General features: G+C 49.8%; 2 protein-coding genes across 2 annotated transcripts; both read right to left on the reverse strand.

Moving 5' to 3' along the window:
• Positions 1-220: 220 nt before the first annotated feature.
• LOC136473139 (uncharacterized) lies at positions 221-997 on the reverse strand. The gene has a single exon (XM_066470827.1). The coding sequence runs from the start codon at positions 952-954 to the stop codon at positions 496-498; it is 459 nt and encodes a 152-aa protein (XP_066326924.1). The 5' UTR covers positions 955-997; the 3' UTR covers positions 221-495.
• Positions 998-4,403: 3,406 nt separating this feature from the next.
• On the reverse strand, positions 4,404-8,313 carry LOC136473140 (guanine nucleotide-binding protein subunit gamma 4-like). Its single transcript, XM_066470828.1, has 5 exons — positions 7,668-8,313; positions 6,718-6,770; positions 5,906-5,950; positions 5,766-5,810; positions 4,404-5,172 (listed from the first exon to the last, which is right to left on the reverse strand). The coding sequence occupies exons 1-5, from the start codon at positions 7,776-7,778 to the stop codon at positions 4,557-4,559; spliced, it is 870 nt and encodes a 289-aa protein (XP_066326925.1). The 5' UTR covers positions 7,779-8,313; the 3' UTR covers positions 4,404-4,556.
• Between the last annotated feature and the right edge of the window lie 17,670 nt (positions 8,314-25,983).

The following is a 25,983-nucleotide window of genomic DNA, read 5'->3' on the forward strand; positions in this document are numbered from 1 at the left end:
ACAAGCCAAGCCTGGTGCAAGGATTGTAGTAAAGAGTACTGTTTATTAATTCTTTGTAAAAACAACAACCCAAACATCACTCTAATATGCTACATAATCACTGCTGCTCATTGGGTGCTGGAAGCCTGGAACGACGTTTTAATTTCATCCAATCCATGTTCCATGGACAACTATTGAGCCACCGAAAACTATTGACAGAAACAGAAGTAGCAATTGGCGATTATAAATAATAAATTCTGTACAATGTTTATTTAATCAAAATTCTGTACAATATTACAGACAGAAAGTGATGAAATGGATCAACTGAAACTCTGCGGCCATCATGCAACTTAATTTGTGAAAGCATATAATATTCTTAATGAAAAACGGGCTAAAGCGTTCGGTCGAGAGAAAAAAAAAGTATAATATAACCTAGTAATCGACCTAGCTATAGTCAACTTCATTTCTCGGGCACGGCTGCATGCATGTAATATCTGAAACTATATACGTGGCGTCTCACTTCTGTATCATCTCGACAACCTTGAAGAAAATGCAAACGTCATGCGCGAACGCGGTGATCGTGACGGTCTCCGTGAACCGGGTCAGATGTTCGACGGCCACGTCGACGATCGGACGCCGCCGCTGAGCATGCGGGTGCAGCGCCACCGCGGCGCCACCGAGGACCACGCCGAGGAACAGCGCGGCGGAGTTGAACCACAGCGCCCTCCCCTCCATCGCCACTTCCGCCGGGCAGCACTGCTGGCCGCCGGAGCCGGAGCACCGCTGCATGCTGGATACCAGCAGCACGAGGCCGGCGAAGGCCACCGAGACGGCGAACTTCGCGGCGCGGGTTGCCGGCGTCACGTCGTCGTTGCCCACGAGGACGACGGCGCGCGCGTGCACGGGGAGCGCGAAGGGGAGGTACCGGCCCACCAGGAGGATGGCGGAGAAGGCGACGAAGAACGGCAAGTCCATGCTAGCTTTTGCTGTATTTGGGCGCTGGTGGCCGGCGTTCGGTTGGTGGTGGTTCGTGATGCGCACAAGGTATACGCCACTAATATATAGTACACCCGTTTTTCTCTGATGATAAACGACTACCGCGTAAGGTAGAAGACGACGAGCGAGGAGACCTCGACGAGGTCGTCGCTTCGTCGTGGTTACCGCGGCGGCGAATGCGAGCAGCGAGCGCGGGCTAAGCGTGTTGCACGGCGTACAGTATGGTTTAAAGGCTAGCGGAGGTCCGTTGCATGTATTTTTTTTTAGTTTTTTTAACAACGCAATCAAAACTAGTTTTGGATTACATTTACTTTGTCTAGTAGTATTTGTGATTTATGCTGTATGTATGAAAAGCTCAAATGGCTTTCGTGTTGACTTGGTCGTTGACTGTGAGATCCGTCGTTGACACTATAGTTGACTCTTAATAGTTCAGAGCTGGCGCAATGGAACTCTTAGATCAATTCTGACCATTTTTTACAATGTAATACTATCAATTATTAAAGCATAATATCGTTTTCAGAGAAATCTGGTTAAATCGTTTTGCATGGTGACTTTTCCTTTCCAACCAGACGAGAGAATTCAGCTTTTTCTTTGAGCAGTGAGAGTTCAGTTGAATGGGTATTTCCCTTTCAAAAATAAAGGTTGAATGGGCATTTATGATGGGACCTTATATGGCTGAAAAAGGGAAATCATTTTGAACGGCCCGCTTCGCACAAGCTTCGATTCTTTTCGTTTTTGTACATTCTTATTCCTTTCTAACTGTTGTTAGTCTATTCTCCTCGACAAGTGAGTCATCATTAGCTTAAACGTCAGTCATGTTTTCCAGCCTACTCTCCTTTATTTCTAGGTCTTCAACAATGAAAATTGATAGATCCATCTTGTGACGCCACACATCAACTCAACGCAAATTTGGCAGGTCTCTAGTTCCTCCTAAAAATGCTCCAGCTTCGGCTTCTCATATGAAGTACTTGCTTCTCTGGTGGAGTTAAAACTATTTTAAAAAATATCAGGCAAAAACGACTCCAATGTCAGTTTTGTTATAATTTGTGCCAATTCATGAGAAGCCATGTTTTTCTGGCTCCATTTGCCCAGTACAAAAATGACACCACCTTCTCTAGATTTCTTCGTCGGAGCCGTTTCTTAAATAGTCATTTGGCAAGGCTTCGGCCAAAGCCAGAACTTAAGCAGCTCTAGAAAGCTCGGCAAACGAGCCTTGGTGGCTCTTTGCCTCCTGCAACCTGACTCGCTACCTCGACAAGCTCAATTGGTAATTCTTTGACACCTCTCGCAACCTATGACACCTTGCTCTCGATCACTTCACATCGCCGTCCTCATTTTTCTCTAGGCTAGACTCCAGTGAGCCCTAGCCCCAACATTATCCTAAGTTGCATTTGGTTGAAGGAATGGGCTGGGACGGAGTGGGACAATCCCACTTTGAGTGGTGTTTGATCTCGGGATATGGGAACACGGGACATATCTAAAGGAGAATATTTCCCTAGATTCAAGGACACACCTATCCCCCAAAACCAAGGGATGCGCTCGTCCCTCCGAGGCACCGCTCTTCTCCACCTCTTCTCATATGCACGACCCAGGGTCAAGAGAAGGGCGGCCATGGCGTCAAGGGTCGAGGGCGAACGTCAGAATCGACAACAAGGGGCCACTAGGAGTGGCGGCCACCTACTCCTCACTAGGGAGGAGTGGCTGAGGAGGGAGGCACCATCCGGGAAGGCTCCTGTTGAGGAGAGGCCACCGAGGATGGCTGGCTCGGGAGGAAGGCACCATCAGGGAGGTCTCCTTATTGATGAGGGGTCGCCGGGGACGAGTTGGTTCGGGAGAGAGGCGCCATCGGGGAGGGGACACCGTGCTACTAGGAGGTCGTGCCACCGGAGCAGCCGCACCCTTTAACAGGTTGCGCACGGGCGAGCGGAAGAGTTCCGGCTTAGTGAGGGCTCCACTGCGGACGAATGTCCTCTGACAATTGTAGTGAATTGGCGAGCGAGCTCCGGGCTTGGACTGGCAGGGCAGCAGGTATCCATGGCAGCCATGGTGGGTGAGGTCTGGCTGGGGAGATAAGAAGGTGACATGTCGAATAACATGTGGGCCCCACACTGATGGTTGCTAACGGAATTCATTCTCTACCTCGTTGTCCTCTCAACCAAACAAGAAGACGGTAGCGTCCCGTTCTTGAAAATTAGAACGGTATCATCCCATTCCATCATGTCTCTAAATCAAACGCAATCCTAGAAGTTGATAGATGAAGAGGATATGCTGAAAAGGTGGGAAAGAAATTCAGATGCTAGATTCCTGCAAAATGCTCGGGTACGATGGGCTTCCTCACAGGCACAGCTGCTACGACTACAACGAATCACTGTAGCAAATACGTGAAACAGCTGCTGCCGAGCAAGGCTGGTGGCTGGATATCAAGGGCGTGTTTGTTTGCCTAGAAGGCAGCTAGGGACAGGCTCTGGAGATACAACGTCGCTTGTTTGTTTGCCTGGACTTTGTTGGAGCTTGTGCAGCACAGAATCCAAAGCACCCTTGGGCCAGACTGGGAGGAAATGGAAGTGAGCGCGTGTTTAGTCGGAGGATGTTGGAACTGGGGGCTACCATAGCACTTTCGTTTTTATTTGGTAATTAGTGTTCAATTATGGATTAATTATGCTCAAAACGTTCGTCTCGTAATTTTCCACCAAACTGTGTAATTAGTTTTTTTCGTCTACATTTAATGCTCCATGTACGGGCCGCAAACATTCGATGTGATATATACTGTAGCACTTTTTGAGAATTTGGTGTGGAACTAAACAAGGCGTGAACTTCGTTTCACCTGGGCGTGGCTCGTTCGGCCCGATGCCAGGGATGGGAGTTAGGGCCTCTTTAGTTCCAAAAAATTTTTGCACAGTATCAATTACATCGAATCTTGTGACACATGTATGGAGTACTAAATATAGACGAAAAAAACTAATTGCATAGTTAGGTGAGAAATCGCGAGACGAAACTTTCGAACCTAATTAGTCCATAATTAGACACTAATTACCAAATACAAACGAAATGCTACAGTAGCCAAAATCCAAAAAAATTAGCTTGTCTGAGAATACCCAGGCTCTACTGCTCCGACCAGGCAAACAAACGGGCCCCTAAGTTTCTGACTTTTCTTCCCGGATACTGCCCCCTTTAGTTGCCAAAAAAAAATTTTACATAGTACTCGTCACATCAAATCTTGCGGCATATGTATGGAGTACTAAATATAGACGAAAAAAAAACTAATTGCACAGTTGGATGAGAAATCGCAAGACGAAACTTTTGAACCTAATTAGTCTATAATTAGACACTAATTACCAAATACAAACGAAAATACTACAGTAGCCAAAACCCAAAAAATTTTGGATCTAAACGCGCCCTAACAACGCCAACCATTCACGCAGATTTTTTCTAGCTGTAATTTTGTATCAACATCTGGCGCCCAAGTTAATTGTTGACAGTGAATACCATACCCTAGCGAAGTTTCATCCATATCACACGCCAAATCATCCAGCACAGAAATGAAGAGTAACAGCCACACTAGCTACTAGTAATACTCTAATCTAGCATAAGCATCCACCGGCACAGCAGGGATTATTGCCACAGGACGGGCATCGGCATCCTCCTTTGCACCTGGAGCAGGAGCACACGCAGCCGCAGGAGCACTCGGGGCACGACGGCGCCGCCGGGGCAGGGGCACTGAGGCACGAACCGCGGCAGCACGCTCCCGTGCCGGTGCCGCGGCAGGACGACCCTGCCTCGCAGCACGACGACTGGCACTTGCAGCAGGAAGGTCGCATCCCGCTGCAGCACGACGACAGGCAGCCGAGACACCGGTTGAGGGCGCCGAGGCAGCCGGCCGAGCACCCCGCACAGGAGAAGCAGCCGGTGCAGCACGGGGGACAGGAGCTGGAGCACGGGCAGCCCGCGCAGCTGCAACCACTAGGACAGCAGCTGCTGCACTGGCACTGGGGTCGGCAATGGCCGCAGCCTGGCGGCTTGCAGCTGCAGCTGGGAAGGCTGCAGGTGCAGCAGCCGGGGCTGCAGCAACTGCTGCTGCTGCACGAAGGGGTCTTTGGACAGCTGCAGGTCGGCGGAGTACAGCACTGCGTGCCGCGGCAGGTGCAGCAAGAGCAGCTGAAGCAGCACAGGCATGAAGAGCATGTGCGCAATTTTGATCTGCACAAGATTTCGTTTTTAATGAATTTCTAACAGTTCACCTAGTATGCAAGAAATGCTGTAACCCATGTTAGTACTCTGAGAGGGCAGCATAGCCACTTTGCAAAAATGTTTCAAATTGGCCTGTTCGCTTGAACTTATCCGAGGAGTCACTTTGCCAGTGTTATATACGCCTATGTGCTTGATGCTTCTAAATTCTATTGCTACTCTAAAGCTACCAAATTATATTATCAAAACTCAGTTCTTTAATTTTAAACACAGTGAAAAAAAACAGATCTACAGCAACAGTGGTATAGATTAAACAAGAACCTTTTAAAGGGCTTTGCTTTCATGATAAATGCTATTGTATTCAAAAGTAATGTTGATTTACATGTTGGAGCAGGAACATAGCATCAAATTACTAGAACCTATTGTATTGGTTTGTGGTGCTACTTCAATTGATGGACTGTTTACTGGTTCAGTGGTTCATCGTATCTTCATCAAATCATTGCCGTTTTCAGTGTTATGAAATTTGAAACAAGCAATCAAAAAAAACTTGAACATTCCTGCCTGCCCATGAATTCAAAATAGTCTTCTAGGGATAAATGAAGTACCTGATCCACCTGGAGAAGCTGCAAGATCCATGTTTCCTTTTGCTTCTGCAAGTAGCGAGGTCAGCATATAAAAAGACACTGATAAGCAGCATCAACGCATGGTTCTGCTGGCATGAGAGAATCAAGTTAAGAATTCATACACTGGTATCATTGGATCGGTCTTTGCACTGACAAACTCGTTGACACTGTAAAAAATTATTGGAAAGCATAACAACTTGGTGAGCAAAAACATCGGTAATCAAAGATACACAGGTATATTTCCTAAAAAAAAAAAGATACACAGGTATAATACTATTGTTGAATACCTTTTTTTTAAAAAAAGAGTGAACTGGCACAGGACCTACCTATTGTATTACATTATTACAGTACTAATATGTTCATTTCTTGATACACTAGCATTTATCCTGCAACCTCAAATAGGAATATAAATATAAATGGAATCTGAGCAACAGTCCAAATGTGGAGTATCAGAGAACCAGGACAAAATACAATTATTACACAAAGCAAACGTTCAAGAAAACCACAGTATGCTTGTCGCTGTTCATGTGAGTCTGTTTTCTTTCAAGGGGAATGTGCGGGGTCAAGGAATATCGAGCCACAAGGGAAGATATTTCCTTCTTTTTTTCTATTTTCTTTCTGGTGACAAATAAAGTGGTAAATACCAGAACATCACCACTGTAACTGCACATTTCTTAATATCAAGAGCAATATATAATTCTAAAATGGAATAACAGAAAACAACACTCTGCTATTTTTTTAATTAAAAAAAAGAGTAGCCTTGACTTGACTTAAGCATGAAAATAGCAAGAGCACGAAGGAGCAAAGGATGGTCACTTGCCCATCGAAGCCAAGCAAACAATCATAGCAAGATGCAGTGGTAACTGATAGGTTTCCAGTTCCAGACGAGAAAAAGGGCAAAGCGGGAGAGAGAGAGAGAGAGGATTGTGATTACTCTTTGCAACATCGCGAGACGGGCTGAATCCGCTCGAGTCCCTGTATCTCTTGCTGCAAAAGGCGAGTAGTCCCCGTCAGTCAGTCGGTCAGTCAGGGCCTGCCTCACGACGCAGCAGGCAAGCATGCAGTGCCGCAGGCCGAGACATGGTTCGTGCAGTGCAGGTGCAGGTGCAGGTGCAGGTGCAGGTGCAGCGCTGCTCCGTCCATGTGCCATGAATGGAAGCGGCAGTATGCTATGCTCCACCACCCATTCATTGCCATGCCGTGCCGATGCAAATCCGAGCAGCAGAGATCTGAGACGCTTTCTTATTGCTACTAGCAGAAGCTGATACTCGTCCTACTACTACCTCCCATTCTCCCGAGCTTCAGAAAGATGCAGCGTGGCAACACCGCAGCAGACACTAGAAACTAGGAAGCAGAAGAGTCTGTACTCGTACTCGGCAAATGCATGATGAGCATCATGCCTAATTATACTGATATAGTATTATAGTAATATAAACTAAGCCATGAGCATCGTTGGCTCATGGCCACCCCTTTTCTTAGTATTATAGCAATTTCTTGGCGAGGACAAGACTTCCTTCCATCGAGAAACGGAAAAGAAAAATCTTGGGACAAAACCCAGGTGAGGTGACCATGCCCATCAGCCCGTGGGTGATCAAAGTCCCAGGGGTACCGTACGGCGCGGCACGTCGGAGGAGCAGGGGAGGGCACGCTTTTGTCGCCTCGAGCCTCGCGACGGACTCTCACTCTCAGCGCCCCGAGACCCGAGAAGGAGGTCGTCGCATCGACAAACTTTTCCATGAGATTTCCTCCGGTCCCTATGCGCAACCTCGCATGGGATGGAGACATGGAGTAGGGGAGCGGGCGAACGGCCACGCACGCACGCGACGCGACCACTAAAAGAAGAACGGAGGAACAAAGAAAGAAAAGCGATTCGTGCGTGCGTACCTCGAGGAAGCCGACCTCCCGGTTGAGGATCTGCACCTCGAGCTGCAGGCGGCGGCGGCCGCACAGGTCCGGGTACCTCGGCGGCGACTTGGGCTGCGGCGCTTCCCCCATGGCGGGTCGCGCGCCCGCCAACTTATCGACCAACGGCCGAACCAGACAGACCCTACGAAACGAGGCGGCCTAAGCTATGGGCTGGAGGAGAGCTATCTACTCCTTGCTGCTGTATGAGGCCGCGAGCTAGCTAGCGCGGGTCCGGCCGGCCAGGGGAATGTGCCTGTGCCGCTGTGCGAGAGAGAGAGAGCCTGAGCCTGGGAAATGGGAAGGAAGGGTGGCGGCCGACGGCTGTTTATAAACCGGCTCGCGTCGGGCCGTCGGGGCGAGGGGGGTGGCGCGCAGGTGGGGGCGACGGGGGAGCGTCTGGCGGTCTGCGCGAGCCGCAGCAGCCCTGCCCACCCGGCGGCTGAGGTAAGCTGCAGCTGCGTGTGGTGCTCGGCGGCGAGCCGGGGACCCCGCGCGCGCGTGTGTACTTGCTAGTGGCTAGGCCAGGGGCGCGTTGCGTTGCGTGGTTCGTCTAGGCTCGGCGCTGCGCGGCGCGGCTTCGTGCTCGTGCGCGTTGCAGGATCCACGCGTGGCGAACCGGCCGCCGACCGACCGATCGGAATCATCGGATCCTTATGCGGCAGCCAGTGCATTGGAGCACGGCACGGCCGGGCAGCGGTTCGGCTGCCGGGGCGCCCTGGCTACGTACGGCCGCTGGATCGCCCAGCCGGTACTGGATGGGCACGTTGTGTTGTGGCCGGAAGCAAAGCATGCAGCAGTGCGTACGGGACAGTGCTCAGTTGTGTCTGTTAGATTGTTCTCAGCGGCGGATCCACAGGAGGGGCGGGGGGGGGCTCCAGCCCCCCTAATTTCTTGATTTCAAGCCTAATCACTGTAGCAAAAGCTTGATTTCATCATTAAATCTTCATGAAAATCAACATCTCCATTGTTTTAGCCCCCCCTTATCCCGCATCGTGCATCCGCCACTGATTGTTCTCGATCTCAAATTGGGCCAACGGTTCAGTTGGTCCTTTGATTCGCGTCCTGATCGGGGACGCCCAGCCCACTATGGCTGGAGGGCTCCTATCACACTGCGCAATAAATAGAGGTGGGGTCGGCGGCTAAGTTACGAGGTTCGCCTGAGCCGAGCTCCCCACCGACAAACCCTAAACCCGATCTAGTGAGAGGCGCAGCCAGTGACGGGAAGCACCTCCGCCACAGCACTGCGCCGTCTCCGGACTGCGTCACCGGACTCCACTGCCTTCACCGCCGGTCACCACCGCGCATCACCGACGCCGTCTTCACCGACCGTCGCTGCCCTAGCGCAGACACCGATTCCATGACGGATACGAGCGGATCCTCCTCTGCGGTGCCAGGTTCGACACGTTCTTCTACTCCACCCCTCTCTATCTCTCTTGTTTCACTAGTAGATGTTCTAGGGCTCATGATTCTATTCAATAGCAAGTAGACGTGCTAGTTCTATGCCTAGAGATCCTGTTCTAGGTTTAACAATGGAACCAGAGCCAACTAGGTATAGATCTAGCCTAACAGACAAGATCCGTTTGGACCTGAGAAAAGAACAAAGGTTCATCCGGACCCTAACCCGTCGGGGAACAAGAACAATACCCTAACCCGACGGGGAAGATGAATAGTGACTCTAGTGAGTCAAACCCTAACTCACGACGGGAAATGGGAACAGCTAGACAGATTCTATTGAGTAGATCTCGGTATGAGTACAAATAGAAAAAAAAAGAAATCAAATCAAAGAGATGAACCGAATCGAACGAATTGAATCGGGAAAAGAAACCCTAACCCTAGATCCCCAATCGGTTGAATCCGAGAAGAACAAAAGAAAGAACACAAATCAGAAGGGGAAGAAGGGGAAGGGGAGGCCTGCCTCGACCGCTGCCGTCACCGTTGTTGTGCGGGAAGCACCGCTTCGTCGGTGCGCGAAAAGAAAGCACCGCTGCCGCTCAGGCATGGGCTCAACGGCGACGCGCTCACCCATTGGGGAGCACGCACGCCGGCGAGGGGGCTGGCTGAAAGGTCCTTGTTTGGTTTTAGTAATTGAGTGACAACCTAGGTGGACTAATTGTGTTTATGTGAGATACACAGGTGATTAGTCCATAGGTACATGTGTGTGAGCAACATATGCCATGAAGGTGAAAATGGCTTGGAGATGTTGCAAAGCTCACACATGTGATGATGAAGGAGCTTAAATGCACATGAGACATGACATTGAGTCATGTGATCAAGGTGGAGAAGATCAAGACAAGACTTGGCTTGATGGACCGGTTGCAAGCGTGAAGGGCAAGTCGAAGGCTTTGGAGTGATGGACCGCATGGCGGTGAAGCTTGAGCAAGACTTGGCGCCGATGGACGATGGCAATGGTGAAGAGCAAGTAAAGTCAATATCAATGAACCAATATGATCATGTGATGATATGAAGTGGATCATATCATTGTTGATCGTGTTGGTGCATGTGTTACATCAACATTGAAGGAGATGGAATGGAATGCGCAAGGCAAAGGTATAACCTAGGGCATTTCATTCCACCGGTCATAGGTGTGTAGAGAAGTTTATGACCAGGTTTAGGATAGATGGCCGTACTATCAAGAGGGGCAAACTTGTTTGCATATCGGTCATCTAGTGCCACTCGAGTGATCTAACTTTGCATTGTCGCTAGGATCGAGTGGCATGGCAAGTTGAGTGGCTAACATCCTTTGGGAAATGATTGTGAAAATGCTAACACACTTACTGTGGCAGAACCACCCGAAATAGCATACTTACGGAGGCGCTCGTCTTTCACCAGACACTAAGCACCCCGAAAGCCACTACCGCGAGCGGTATCCGTCGGACACACCCCGAGGGAGAGCCCGAAAGATCCACATTTTTCCCCAAGGATCCAATAATGAAAACGAGTTACAACATAAGTCCATCTCATACATTAGAGTTTCTGAAAAATACATTATTACAACACCAAATACAGAGTTCGGAATGATAAACAGCGGAATATTAAAGATAACGTCTAGCGATAAGATAACGAGGATTCGTCTGAGCCCACCAGAAGAATCCTCCACACAAAGTACTCCTCAAGCATCACCTGCAACAGGGGTAAATAAACCCTGCGTACACAATGTACTCGCAAGACTTATCCGATAGTGGGAATACTTTCCCGACTCCAAGGAATATGCTAGTCTTTATGGTTGTTGGTTTTCTTTTAGCCAAAAGCAGTACTAATAGTGAGTCCTTATTGATATATTATTACTATCAGCCGTATTAAGTTTTTATCTAGTCAATCTATATAAGCACCTATGCTACTTTCAAGCAAGAGTTGAGCAATCGATACTGTTTCTTCTCCTTTTCCACTTCCAGTTCTTACTACGATGCTAAACCGCAGACAAGCCATACCGGGTAACCCAGCGATTCGCGAATCAATGTGCCCAGCTGGGTGCCCCGAAGACACACGCCCCGCTTGTACCTCGGGCACAAGCAGGACTAACCCACCACTCTCCTGTCCCGAGTGTCCAGGTCCCCGTCCAAACTTGGACTCCAAGCCCCCGCCTCTGAATCCCGGACTCAGTGCGGCGCAAGGACCTCCACCACCTCCTCTTCCCATCAGTCGGTCCGGAAAGAGCCAGATCCACGACAAGAGAGCAGCAAGCCTTCCCTGCGCCCATACCCAAGTATGTGCTCGGGACAAAAGTCTGTGACTTGCCTAGAGTCATATGCAACGACCGGTCCTTAATCGACACAGACAGGGAAAAAGTGTAACCGGGCTATGCCCTGTTGGCCGCAGGACACAACCCCTCACACCCACCAGTATCAAATCCACATCCCTGTCCGGTCACCATTTTTCCTTCCCCTTATTTCATCATGGTATTATAGTGTAATCACCTATTTGCGAGTAACGTCAGGTTACTCACGCTACCGACATCCTGAGCATAGCAGCTACTCGACCTGCACTAGTAGGACTCAGGGTGGATATATCTATGCATGTAGTTTCCATAAAATGCCTGTAACGTAAATGCATATCATATAAATATATTCAGTGATCATTTAAAAATAGGGGTTATGCACCGGGGCTTGCCTTGGGCAGGTGCCGAGTCAGCAAAGTCAATACCAACAGGCTCCTAGTCTCCTCCCTGTGTGAAAAGCTCCCCCTTGTACTCCTCGATCACCTCGTCGTACTCCGGATCACCGATGGGTACGAAGTCTACCTGTTCGTGATCTACATGAAATGACGATGCAATGATTACACTATGGCAACAGAAATTCTCAATGCAAACGTACCTCTATTACATCACTAAGTGAGGTCTTCCTATTAAAGTCTCAGCCACATACCAGTACTACTAACAAGTATGACCGTGTCCTACATTCTTACGATGACTACGGATATTCATACTCCTAATGTCAGTTTATGATAAATCAAGGATAACAACTACGTCATCCAACGACTCGTTCTATGATTACCATTTGTACAGCAAGTATATAAATGCCTAAGGAACCTACGGTAACGATTTCAAAGCTAAAGTTATCGTCGGTTCACCACAACAATTTTTGCAAGTAAAGATCGATATACCGTTAAGCCCTCTACTTCAAGCTTATGGGCCTACCGTCCTAACCACTAATGGGGAACCAACTGTAATAACAGGTAGTCGACATTTTTACGAACCTAACAAACTTTGTTTCGCTATTTTTGGACAACCATGCAATTTACTACTAATTATTGAAGTTCAGCTCATAACCTAAATAGATAAACAATTTCTAATACAATGAAATAGAGAAACCGAAACGTTCTTGGCCGGCCCATGACGCGCGGCCCGATCCAACTCGTCATCCCGCCCGCCCGCGGCAGCAGTCAGGCGCACAGCCCACGCGGAGGCGCGGCCCAGATGGCCAACGGCCCGTGAAGGGGAAGGCCTGCGCGTGGCGGTAAAAATGCACGAACACCCCCGACGAACTCAGCATTTACCATGAGCTCAACGGTACTATTTCGCTAGTCTACCGTTTTACACCAGCACCCTCCCACTTCATCTTCTTCACCGTGAGGAGGTCCCTGGCCATCCAGAGCACGCACCGGTGCGACGGCGCGGCACTGGACGCCTACACCGGCCACCCCGGTCCTCTCCATACCAAAATAAAGGGCCGATACTCAACTACGTGCGAACGCAACCCACCCGGCGGAGACACAGGCGCTGAGACGTCGCAGCGAGCACGGACCACGATGGTGGGCAACCTGCAAGGACAGCGATGCCGTTCCAGTGAACAACAGCACTGTCGGGACAAAACAAGAAGTGGACGAGTACTAGCGACTCACCACGGAACTGGAAGACGGGAAGAAGCGATCGGAGGTGGCTCAGGCCAAGCCGGCCACGTGCGCGTGATGAGAGCAGCAGAGCACGGCAATGGCACGGCCGCGCCACGGGATGCACTACGGTGGTAGGGTCTAGGATAGGGTGAGCATGGTGACAACTGACAGAAGGGAAGGCTAGTGGCACGAGGAATTTGGCCGAGCAGCTATGGGGGCGATGAAAACCGACGGCGTAGCACCTCGGGTCTTAATGGCCCGAGAGCTCGGTCCTTCAAAATTGGCGCTCAGGACAGCGCTACAGGCTGCCATGAGGGGCGGGAAGGGTTACCGGCTGCCCAACGGAGCTACGGGCAAGACCAATTGGAACGTGGTGCAACCGCATCAGTGAATTGGAAAGAAACGTGATGGTGGCAAGGAGACAGCGGAGACAGAGGAACACCCGGCGCGGCATGGCTCGTCTGCGATTGTCAACGCGAGGTACAGCCATGCTTGGCCAAGGGGAACCCCAGGGTGTGCTCCTGACAGCCGTCGCCACAGCAGCAAACGATGAGCCTTGGCATGGCACGTCTGCGGCCGGCGTCAGGCAAGGACACGGCGGACGCGAAGCCGAGGCGACAGCGCAGCGGCAATTTTCTAACGCGCAAGCGGCCAAAGGGTCAACTGAGCGGTGCCGAGCGCAGCCGCTAGCGATGTGGACGCGGGACCCCGCTCGACCACGGCCACAGCGGGGGCAGGGCAAGGCAGGCAGAGCACGGCCGGCGTCCGAGCGCGACGCGTCGGTTGGCGAGGCGAGCAGCAGCGAGGCAGAGCGCGCAGGCGGCAGCAGCGAGCAGGTGGTTAGGACGCGCGGTTCGTGCGCATGGATGGCGTCGTGAGCGCAGCCAAGCGTGGCAGTGGCTCAGGCCCGCGCGGCAGAGCACGCTGGCAAGCCACCCGAGGTGGTGACCACGCCCAGCGCTCAGCCAGATGGCGTGCACGATTTTTAAAGCAGCTAGAAATTTCGTACGCCATGTTCCAAACGCTAATCTAATTTCTCGATGCGAATAGGAGTACACCTAGCCATCACCATCAGTCGCGACATTGCTCTCCTTCTTAGACCAATTGTTCTACAACTAATGCCGAAGATGGCTTCGTCGGCCACTTCAAACACTTACGCGGAGGACGTCGATTTGAAAGGTTTCGCGTCGAATCCCCAAACCCGACCCCCCGGAACGTACGCGCTAGCCATCCATGTCATCGGCCGCACCCTTTTTATCGTCATTCACGAAACGTTTTATAACATTTAGCGTTAACAATAAATCAATTAAGGTAATAAACGCGTTATGTGACACGAAACATAACCTTATGCTTTCCCGTTTCGTAAATATGTTTCCAAGCCAAACATGGATTATAAAACCTATCATACACCAATACACATAAATCAGATGCTTACGAAATGTTTCAGCAAAACGTTACAATGTAACACAAGGGTGTTACAAATCTACCCCCCTAAAACAAAATCTCGACCCGAGATTTCATGTGCCTAGTGTGAGAAAGAGGTATGGAGTACATTCATGTGCAAAACTAACTATCCGAACCAGAGAGGAGATGGGGGTAATGCTTTGATAAGTAGCTCTCTTGCTCCCAGGTGGCTTCGTCCTCTGAATGGTTTTGCCATTGTACCTTGTAAAACTTTATCACCCTGTTCCTGGTCACTCTCTCCTTCTCATCCAAGATTTTTATAGGATGTTCCACATAGGACAGATCAGGTTGGAGCGGAAGTCCTTCTATTTCCATAGATTCTTCAAGAACTCGTAGGCATTTCTTCAGTTGCGAGACGTGAAATACATTGTGAACTGCCGAGAGAATTTCAGGGAGTTGGAGATGATAAGCAATGGGACCACACTGCTACAACACCTTGTATGGACCCACATACCGAGGGGCTAACTTGCCATGAACACCAAACCGATGTACCCCTCTCATAGGAGATACCTTGAGATACACATAATCTCCAGCTGCAAATTCTAAAGGCCTTCTTCGCTTGTCTGCGTAAGCCTTCTGTCGACTCTGAGCTGACTTCAAGTGTTCCCGAATTATATCTACTTTCTCTCGAGCCTCCTTTATGAAATCAGGCTTGAAGTACCCACGGTCTCCTACTTTAACCCAGTTTAGGGGTGTCCTACACTTTTGTCCATATAAAGCTTCAAATGGCGCCATGCGGATACTTTCTTGATAGCTGTTATTATATGAAAATTCTGCCAGCTTCAAACAATGATCCCACTTCTCAGGAAAAGAGATGGTACAAGCCCGTAGCATATCCTCGAGCACCTGGTTCACCCTTTCAGTTTGACCATCCGTTTGGGGGTGGTATGCCGAACTTCTGAGAAGATGAGTACCCAAACACTCCTGGAGTTTCTCCTAGAAACGAGAGACAAAAACTGACCCTCTATCAGAGATAATGGTAAGAGGAACTCCATGTAGGGTCACAATCCGATCAAAGTATAACTCCGCATACTTCTTGGCATTGTATCTAGTGTCCACCGAAAGGAAGTGGGCAGACTTGGTGAGACGGTCCACGATGACCCAAATAGAATCAAAACCAGAGGAGGTGCGGGGTAAACCCACAATGAAATCTAGGGAAATATCCTCCCATTTCCAAACAGGAATGGGTAAGGGCTGCAGATATCTAGGAGTACGCATATGATCTGCCTTGACTCTGCCACAAGTGTCACATTCCGCAACGAACTAGGTGATATCTTGCTTCATGTATGACCACCAGTACAGCCTGCGCAGATCATGATACATCTTGTTGCTACCAGGGTGGATAGACAACTTGGAATGATGGCCTTCTTGCAAAATCTTTCTTTTTAGCTCTTCATTGGATGGAACTACTAGTCTATCCTTATATCTTATGACTCCCTGCTCATCAATGCTAAAATGAGGTCCACGCCCTTCTGCTAGCAACTTCTTGATATGAGGAACCTCTCCGTGATCTCCCTTCTGTTCCTGAATAATTTGCTCTAGCAATTCACCTCAGTGTGGTGGAGTGACAAGGGTATTTCCTCAACCTGATGCGACTTACGACTCAAAGCATCAGCCACCACATTGGCTTTTCCTGGATGATAGTGGACTTCCAAATCATAATCCTTAATCAACTCTAACCATCTCCTTTGTCTCATGTTCAACTCAGACTGAGTGAAAATATACTTAAGGCTCTTGTGGTCCATGAAGATATGCACTTTGTTGCCCAACAAATAATGCCTCCAAATCTTCAGAGAGTGAACTACAGCAGCTAGCTCTAAATCATGGGTAGGGTAGTTCACCTCGTGCTTCTTCAGTTGGCGCGAAGCATAAGCTATCACACGCCCTTCTTGCATAAGCACACACCCCAATCCCGTCTTCGAGGCATCACAGTAAACATCAAAGGGCCTCTCAATATCCGGTTGAGCCAACACAGGAGCAGTGGTCAGAAAAGTCTTCAGGGACTGAAAAGCTTCTTCACAAGCTAGACTCCAAACAAACTTAGCTTCTTTCTGGAGCAGCTTAGTCATGGGCTGGGCTATCTTGGAGAAATCAGGGATGAAACATCGATAGTATCCAGCTAGTCCAAGGAACGGATGGATCTGGTGCACAGACCTTGGAGACTTCCAATCTAATACATCTTGCACCTTGCTGGGATCCATAGAAATGCCCTCAGGTGTCAACACATGTCCCAAAAACTACACTTGATCAAGCCAAAACTCGCACTTGCTGAATTTAGCATACAACTGGTGCTCCCTTAGCCGAGTCAGTATTATCCGGAGGTGATGGGCATGCTCTTCCTCATTCTTGGAATAGATTAAGATGTTATCAATGAAAACTACCACAAACTTATCTAGCTCTGGCATAAAAACTGAGTTCATCAGGTACATGAAGAAGGCTGGGGCATTGGTGAGGCCAAAAGACATCACTAGGTATTCATATAGCCCATACCTAGTAGAGAAAGTTGTCCTTGGTATATCCTGTGGCCTGATCTTGATCTGATGGTAGCCCGATCGGAGATCTATTTTTGAGAACATCCTGGCACCAGCTAGTTGATCAAACAAAGTATCAATGCGGGGCAAGGGATACTTGTTCTTAACTGTTACCGCATTGAGGGGGCGATAATCCACACACATCCGCAGTGTACCATCCTTCTTCTTCATGAAAATCGCTGGGCAACCCCATGGTGAAGAACTTGGGCGGATGAAACCCTTGTCCATCAACTCCTCCAGTTGCTTCTTCATTTCTGCTAGCTCTCTTGGAGCCATGCGGTACGAACGTCTGGAGATAGGAGCAGTACTAGGCTCAAGCTCAATGGAGAATTCTACCTCACGGTCCGGTGGTAATACAGGAAGATCCTCAGGGAAAACATCAGGGAACTCACATACTACTGGAATGGAGGTAAGATCAGGAATGGCTTCAGCATGGGCAGCAACAGGTAAGACCGGTTCTGAGGGTATGATGAGAGACATCCTATCCTCAGAAGACGGAAGCCATAACTCTACACTTCTTCTCTTCATATCCAATACTACCCCATACACCCGCAACCAGTTCATCCCAAGAATAACATCAATGCCCTGCCCAGGCATTATCATGAACTATAGATGGTAAGTGTGGGTGGCTAATACCAAACTTACAGTATCCGTACGGGTATTGATAAATATCTAAGAACCTGCTGTACAGATCTTATAGGCATACGGTATAGCCACAAGTGATAAGTTGTGCTGCTCTACAAACCCCATGCTCATAAAGGAATGCGATGCACCAGAATCAAACAACACCAAAGCTGGATGGGATTCGATGGTAAACATACTAGCCATAACTGCCTCCTAATGCACAACCTGCTGAGCATCCGTGAAGTGCACCTGACCAGATCTGCTGGGCACCTTCCTCTTGATGAAAGTCCTCTTAATCATCCTGGAATTTGCAGACGGCTAAGACGGTTGAGCTGTCTGCTGCTGAGGACACTCCCTGGCATAGTGGCCCTCCTTGCCACACTTGAAACAAGCACCAGGCTTGTTCCCGAATCCCTGACAAGGTGGGATCTGTTGTCCCTAAGTCTGCTAGGGCTGCACCTGCTGCTGAGGTGCCTTGTACTGAGTAGCGGAAGTCTGTGGGGTCTGCTGAGGTGACCAGAACGGAGGCCTGCCAGATGGTTGATAGGACCCCCGCCTCACAATTTGCACCTTCTAAGTATGAGGGTGGCTGGAGGATCTAGCTGCCACCCTCCTCCGCTTCCAATTCGCTTGAGATGCCCGCTGAAAACCCTCAAGAGCAATGGCGGCGTTCATCAGAGCCCCAAAGGTCTAATAGTTCCCCAGGTACAGTTTCTCCTGTAGAGCAGGAGTGAGACCACGAAAGAAGCGATCCTTCTTCTTGTCATCTGTGTCCACCTGACTACCAGCATACTAAGCCAAGTGATTGAACTGATTCACATACTCCATTACCGTCCTGCTCCCCTGACGCAACTCCATGAACTCGGTCACCTTCTGGTGGATAACGCCAGCAGGTATGAAGAACTCGTGGAAGGCTGTGGAGAACTCCTGCCACGTTGCCGGATGATCCGGTAGCTCCGTGGCCAGGAAAGTCTCCCACCAGGCACCTGTGGACCCCAAAAGCTGCTGGGATGCAAAGTGCACCTTCTGCTCGTTGGCCACTCCGAGCAGTCAAAACTTCTGCTCCAGCGTGCGAAGCCAGTGCTCCGCCTCCAACGGATCGTCCGACGGTGTGAACGTGGGTGGGTGGGTCTTGAGAAAGTCCTGGTAAGAGGACTGTCCCTCAGGACAACGAGCACCACCCCCATTCCCACCGTTGCCTCCGGGGCCTCCACGGGCGAGACCCGCGACGGCCTATGCCATAATCTCCAAGGCACGAGCAGTCTCCTATCGAGCAGCGGCTGACTCCTGACGAGCAGCCAACAACTCCACCATGACCTCCGCGGCGGACAGCGGCGGAGGCGGTGGGAAAGGATGAGGAACCAAAGGTGGAACCTCCCGAGCTCCCTCGTTGTCACGCTCAACGGCCCGAGTACTGTCACCATGGCCCTCGTTGGCCGCTCCCGAACTGGTGCTCCCACGTCCGGACCTCAGATTCATCTGTAAGAGAGACGAACCATCCATTAGAACACCCTTCCGATTAGAATCTAGGGATTAAAGAGATGGCAGCACATTTATTAAGGTATTCATTAAGTTAGTCCTACCAATTTACTACTTTCATTATACATGAAGGGGGAACTCCTAGTTCAATAAGATGCTATTATATGATGCATGCTTCGACCTATACGTTCACTCAAGCCGGAATATAGCGACGTTCGTAACATTTTTGGCACATCGCACACTCACTTTCCGTATACTAAGCGATTTCTTACGCGACGCAAGTCAGTGTACCTGCAGAAAACTGATTAGTTAAAACCAGTGCCGCTATCCTAGATATACCATATAGCTAGGGCTTATACTTATATAACTTAACTTAATCGCATCCTACTTTTTGCAAAACTTTTGTTGTTCAAACTTTTAGTTTTGTAAAAGAGTGAGGAACTCGTGACCATTATTGGCTCTGGTACCAACTGTGGTAGAACCACCCGAAATAGCGTACTTACAGAGGCGCTCGTCTTCCACCAGACACTAAGCACCCCGAAAGCCAATACCGCGAGCGGTATCCGTCGGACACACCCCGAGGGAGAGCCCAAAAGATCCACATTTTTCCCCAAGGATCCAATAATGAAAACAAGTTACAACATAAGTCCATCTCATACATTAGAGTTTCTAAAAAATACATTATTACAACACCAAATACAGAGTTCGGAATGATAAACAGCGGAATATTAAAGATAACGTCTAGCGATAAGATAACGAGGATTCGTCTGAGCCCACTAGAAGAATCCTCCACACAAGGTACTCCTCAAGCATCACCTACAACAGGGGTAAATAAACCCTGAGTACACAATGTACTCGCAAGACTTATCCGATAGTGGGAATACTTTCCTGACTCCAAGGAATATGCTAGTCTTTATGGTTGCTGGTTTTCTTTTAGCCAAAAGTAGTACTAATAGTGAGTCCTTATTGATATATTATTACTATCAGCCGTATTAAGTTTTTATCTAGTCAATCTATATAAGCACCTGTGCTACTTTCAAGCAAGAGTTGAGCAATCGATACTGTTTCTTCTCCTTTTCCACTTCCAGTTCTTACGACGGTGCTAAACCGTAGACAAGCCGTACCGAGTAACCCGGCGATTCACGAATCAATGTGCCCAGCTGGGTGCCCCGAAGACACATGCCCCGCTTGTACCCCGGGCACAAGCGGGACTAACCCACCACTCTCCTGTCCCGGGTGTCCAGGTCCCCGTCCAAACTTGGACTCCAAGCCCCTGCCTCTGAATCCTGGACTCAGTGCGGTGCAAGGACCTCCTCCACCTCCTCTTCCCATCAGTCGGTCCAGAAAGAGCCGGATCCATGACAAGAGAGCAGCAAGCCTTCCCTGCGCCCATACCCAAGTATGTGCTTGGGACAAAAGTCTGTGACTTGCCTAGAGTCATATGCAACGACCGGTCCTTAATCAACACAGATAGGGAAAAAGTGTAACCGGGCTATGCCCTGTTGGCCGCAGGACACAACCCCTCACACCCACCAGTATCAAATCCACATCCCTGTCCGGTCACCATTTTTCCTTCCCCTTATTTCATCATGGTATTATAGTGTAATCACCTATTTGCGAGTAACGTCAGGTTACTCACGCTACCGACATCCTGAGCATAGCAGCTACTCGACCTGCACTAGTAGGACTCAGGGTGGATATATCTATGCATGTAGTTTCCATAAAATGCCTGTAACGTAAATGCATATCATATAAATATATTCAGTGATCATTTAAAAATAGGGGTTATGCACCGGGGCTTGCCTTGGGTAGGTGCCGAGTCAGCAAAGTCAGTACCAACAGGCTCCTGGTCTCCTCCCTGTGTGAAAAGCTCCTCCTCGTACTCCTCGATCACCTTGTCGTACTCTGGATCACCGACGGGTACGAAGTCTACCTGTTCATGATCTACATGAAATGACGATGCAATGATTACACTATGGCAACAGAAATTCTCAATGCAAACGTACCTCTATTACATCACTAAGCGAGGTCTTCCTATTAAAGTCTCAGCCACATACCAGTACTACTAACAAGTATGACCGTGTCCTACATTCTTACGATGACTACGGATATTCATACTCCTAATGTCAGTTTATGATAAATCAAGGATAACAACTACGTCATCCAACGACTCGTTCTATGATTACCATTTGTACAGCAAGTATATAAATGCCTAAGGAACCTACGGTAACGATTTCAAAGCTAAAGTTATCGTCGGTTCACCACAACAATTTTTGCAATTAAAGATCGATATACCGCTAAGCCCTCTACTTCAAGCTTATGGGCCTACCATCCTAACCACTAATGGGGAACCAACTGTAATAACAGGTAGTCGACATTTTTGCGAACCTAACAAACTTTGTTTCGCTATTTTTGGACAACCATGCAATTTACTACTAATTATTGAAGTTTGGCTCATAACCTAAATAGATAAACAATTTCTAATACAATGAAATAGAGAAACCGAAACGTTCTTGGCCGGCCCATGACGCGCGGCCTGATCCAACTCGTCATCCCGCCCGCACGCGGCAGCAGTCAGGCGCGTAGCCCACACGGAGGCGCGGCCCAGATGGCCAACGGCCCGCGAAGGGGAAGGCCTGCGCGCGGCGGTAAAAATGCACGAACACCCCCGACGAACTCAGCATTTACCACGAGCTCAACGATACTGTTTTGCTAGTCTACCGTTTTACACCAGCACCCTCCCACTTCATCTTCTTCACCGCGAGGAGGTCCCTGGCCATCCAGAGCATGCACCGGCACGACGGCGCGGCACTGGACGCCTACGCTGGCCACCCCGGTCCTCTCCATACCAAAATAAAGGGCCGATACTCACCTACGTGCGAACGCAACCCACCCGGCGGAGACACAGGCGCCGAGACGTCGCAGCGAGCACGGACCATGACGGTGGGCAACCTGCAAGGATGGCGATGCTGTTCCGGTGAACAACAGCACTGCTGGGACAAAACAAGAAGTGGACGAGTACCAGTGACTCAGCACGGAACTGGAAGATGGGAAGAAGCGATCGGAGGTGGCTTAGGCCAAGCCGGCCACGTGCGCACGATGAGAGCAGCAGAGCATGGCAATGGCACGGCCGCGCCACGGGATGCACTATGGCGGTAGGGTCTAGGATAGGGCGAGCATGGTGACAACTGACAGAAGGGAAGGCTAGTGGCGCGAGGAATTTGGCCGAGCAGCTATGGCGGCGATGAAAACCGACAGCGCAGCACCTCGGGTCTTAATGGCCCGAGAGCTCGGTCCTTCAAAATTGGCGCTCAGGACAGCGCTACAGGCTGCCATGAGGGGCGGGAAGGGTTACCGGCTGCCCAACGGAGCTACGAGCAAGTCCAATTGGAACGTGGTGCAACCGCATCGGTGAATTGGAAAGAAACGTGATGGCGGCAAGGAGACAGCGGAGACAGAGGAACACCCGGCGCGGCATGGCTCGTCTGCGATTGTCAACGTGAGGTACAGCCGTGCTTGGCCAAGGGGAACCCTAGGGCGTGCTCCTGACAGCCGTCCGCATGGCCACAGCAGCAAACAACAAGCCTTGGCATGGCACATCTGCGGCCGGCGTCAGGCAAGGACACGGCGGATGCGATGCAGAGGCGACAGCGCAGCGGCAATTTTCTAACGCGTAAGCGGCCAAAGGGTCAACTGAGCGGTGCCGAGCGCAGCCGCTAGCGATGCGGACGCGGGACCCCGCCCGACCACGGCCACAGCGGGGGCAGGGCAAGGCAGGCAGAGCACGGCCGGCGTCTGAGCACGACGCGTCAGTTGGCAAGGCGAGCAGCAGCGAGGCAGAGCGCGCAGGCGGCAGCAGCGAGCAGGTGGTCAGGACACGCGGTTCGTGCGCGTGGACGGCGTCGTGAGCGCAGCCGAGCATGGCAGTGGCTTAGGCCCACGCGGCAGAGCGCGCTGGCAAGCCACCCGAGGTGGTGACCACGCCCAGCGCTCAGCCAGATGGCGTGCACGATTTTTAAAGCAGCTAGAAATTTCGTACGCCATGTTCCAAACGCTAATCTAATTTCTCGATGCGAATAGGAGTACACCTAGCCATCACCATCAGTCGCGACATTGCTCTCCTTCTTAGACCAATTGTTCTACAACTAATGCCGAAGATGGCTTCATCGGCCACTTCAAACACTTACGCGGAGGACGTCGATTTGAAAGGTTTCGCGTCGAATCCCCAAACCCGACCCCCCGGAACGTACGTGCTAGCCATCCATGTCATCGGCCGCACCCTTTTTATCGTCATTCACGAAACGTTTTATAACATTTAGCGTTAACAATAAATCAATTAAGGTAATAAATGCGTTATGTGACACGAAACATAACCTTATGCTTTCCCATTTCGTAAAAATGTTTCCAAGCCAAACATGGATTATAAAACCTATCATACACCAATGCACATAAATCAGATGCTTACGAAATGTTTCAGCAAAACGTTACAATGTAACACAAGGGTGTTACACTTACACATGGTGGTGTACACTTGGTGGTGTTGGCACATTTACAAAGGAGGTGGTGTTTGCAGGGGTGAGATGGGTTTGGGTCCCTCTCTCTCTCCCGCCGAGCTTGCTCGGCGGGATTCGGCGCTTTCGGGAAAATGGAATGCCTATTTTCTATTGCGCCGGATGCAAATTCTTAGTGGTTAGCTCATTGGAGCAAGGGTGAAGATGTTAGAAGTGAAAACGCGTTGGTCGCAAAGATGCTGGTGTCGGTCAACTGACCGGACACTGGATCTGAATGCACCGGACGCTGGCAGGCTGCATCCGGTCAGGCTGACGTACGATAACGCAGAAGTTGGAGTGTGACCGGACGCTGGCTGCGTCCGATCAAGTGTGACCGGACGCGTCCGGTTGAGGTCGGTACCTTACTGGAAACGACCGGGCGTTGCGGGTTCAGCGTCCGGTCAGTTGAGTGCTGCTACGTCCAGTCAAGTCAAGTGACCGTTGGAACTAGGACACGTGGCCGTCTATGGGCGACCGGACGCTGAGGTCCAGCGTCCAGTCAACACGACCGGAGCGTCCGGTTGGCCCGACCGTTGCCCAGTGAAGGGGTAACGGCTAGTTAGCCCTTGGGGCTATAAATAGAAGTGGCCTTCGGCCATGGCTGGGGTGGAGCACCTCAAGGGACTTAGTGTCCATGCTTGTGAGTGCTTGGGAGCCCTCTATCTCACACATACTTGATAGCGATCATCCGATTGTGTAAGTGAGCGATTCTAGTACGATTGTATCGTGAGGTTGCATCGAGTGGCACTAGGTGATCGAGTTGCAAGCCGGTGGTGCTTGTTACTCTTGGAGGTTGCCACCTCCTAGACGGCTTGGTGGTGGTCTCTATCGAAGCGCGCAAGAAGCTTGTGCGGTGCTCTGGAGAAGTGCTTGTGAGGGGCATTGTGCTCGCCCCGCGGGAGCCGCGAAGAGCAACTCTAGTAAAGCGTGTCATTGAGCTACCCTCACTCAAGGGGTAGGTTCTTGCGGCGCCCGATGTGCGGGCTTAGCGGGTGATGCTAATTAGCCACCGAACCACCAAGTGAGTGGTCGACACAACGGGGACTAGCGTGTTGGCAAACACGTGAACCTCGGGAGAAAAATCACTGTGTCAACCTTTGTTCTTCTCGTTGGTTTGCATCCCCGTTACATAAGCTTGCAATTACTTTCATATACATTGAGCTTGTGTTGTTGCTTTAGTAATTAGTTAGTTTGTGTAGCTTGCTAATTATCTTCTTGCTTGTGTAGCATAGAAGTGGCTCCCTTGCGTGGCTAATTTGGTTTTAGTAACCTTGTTAGTCACATTGCTTAGTTTGTGTAGCTAAGTATTTGTGCTCTCTAATTAGGCATTGGTTGCCTTGTTGTTGAGCATTGCTAGTGAGCTTTGTTAGCTTTTTGCTTTTGCTTACTAGCATGTGTAGGAGCTCCCTTGTTGCTTAAAATACTAGTGGCATAGGTTTGTGTAACCTTGCTCCTAGAATTGTTTAGGAGAGCTCTAACTAGCTCGGCACCTTTGTTGCATAATTGTTATCTTTGCAAGGTGCTAGTGAACATATATAGAGGGGTGTAGTCTTGGCTAGACCGATAGTTATAATTTCGCACTTGTTTCGGTTAGCCGACGCGATTAATTTTAGAAAAGACTATTCACCCCCCCTCTAGTCCGCCATCTCAACCCTTCACCGGCGACGGCACCGCCATGGCTTGGCTCTCTATGCTCACTATTGCTCGGTGTGCTGCGGGGCTGAGTGAGTGAGAAATGGAAGGAGAAAGAAAGAATGACTAGGGTTTCGGGTTAGGGCGACGTGGAGCTGTTTTGTTCGACCGACGCGCGTGCACGGCCGTCCGATGTAGTTGAGCGGCCGAGATCGATCGGGCCGACTCGTGGCCTAGGCGGGCGAGCGCACCGCGCGGCTTTGCCAGCCCAGTCCCAGGTTGCGACCTGGGTGCGAGCAGCGCATGCGCAGAGGAGTTGGGCCGGGCCATTTTACCGGCTGGGCCGAAGGAACAGTGCTAAAATGAATCAGTTTTCCTTTTCTTTTTTCAGTAATGTTTATTTCCTAGAAATTGATTAATGACTTAAAGAAAAGAGATTGGTCCTGTGGGCAAAATTCATTAAATTGAATTATTTTTCCGCTGCATATTTAAAGTTGTTATTTTCATTATTAAATTCGAACCAACGGGAGAATTTAATTTTGAAAAATGGATATGTTTTAGTTTATTATAATATTGTTATTATTCTGACCAATGTTGATTAATGGCAATATTATGATGTTTTGTCCTGCATTAATTCTATTTCTACCCAACGGTGATGTAGAATTGTTGTAGAGGACAATTGTATGT

Source organism: Miscanthus floridulus, chromosome 8 (genome assembly GCF_019320115.1).
Source record: "Miscanthus floridulus cultivar M001 chromosome 8, ASM1932011v1, whole genome shotgun sequence".
Classification (NCBI taxonomy): domain Eukaryota; kingdom Viridiplantae; phylum Streptophyta; class Magnoliopsida; order Poales; family Poaceae; genus Miscanthus; species Miscanthus floridulus.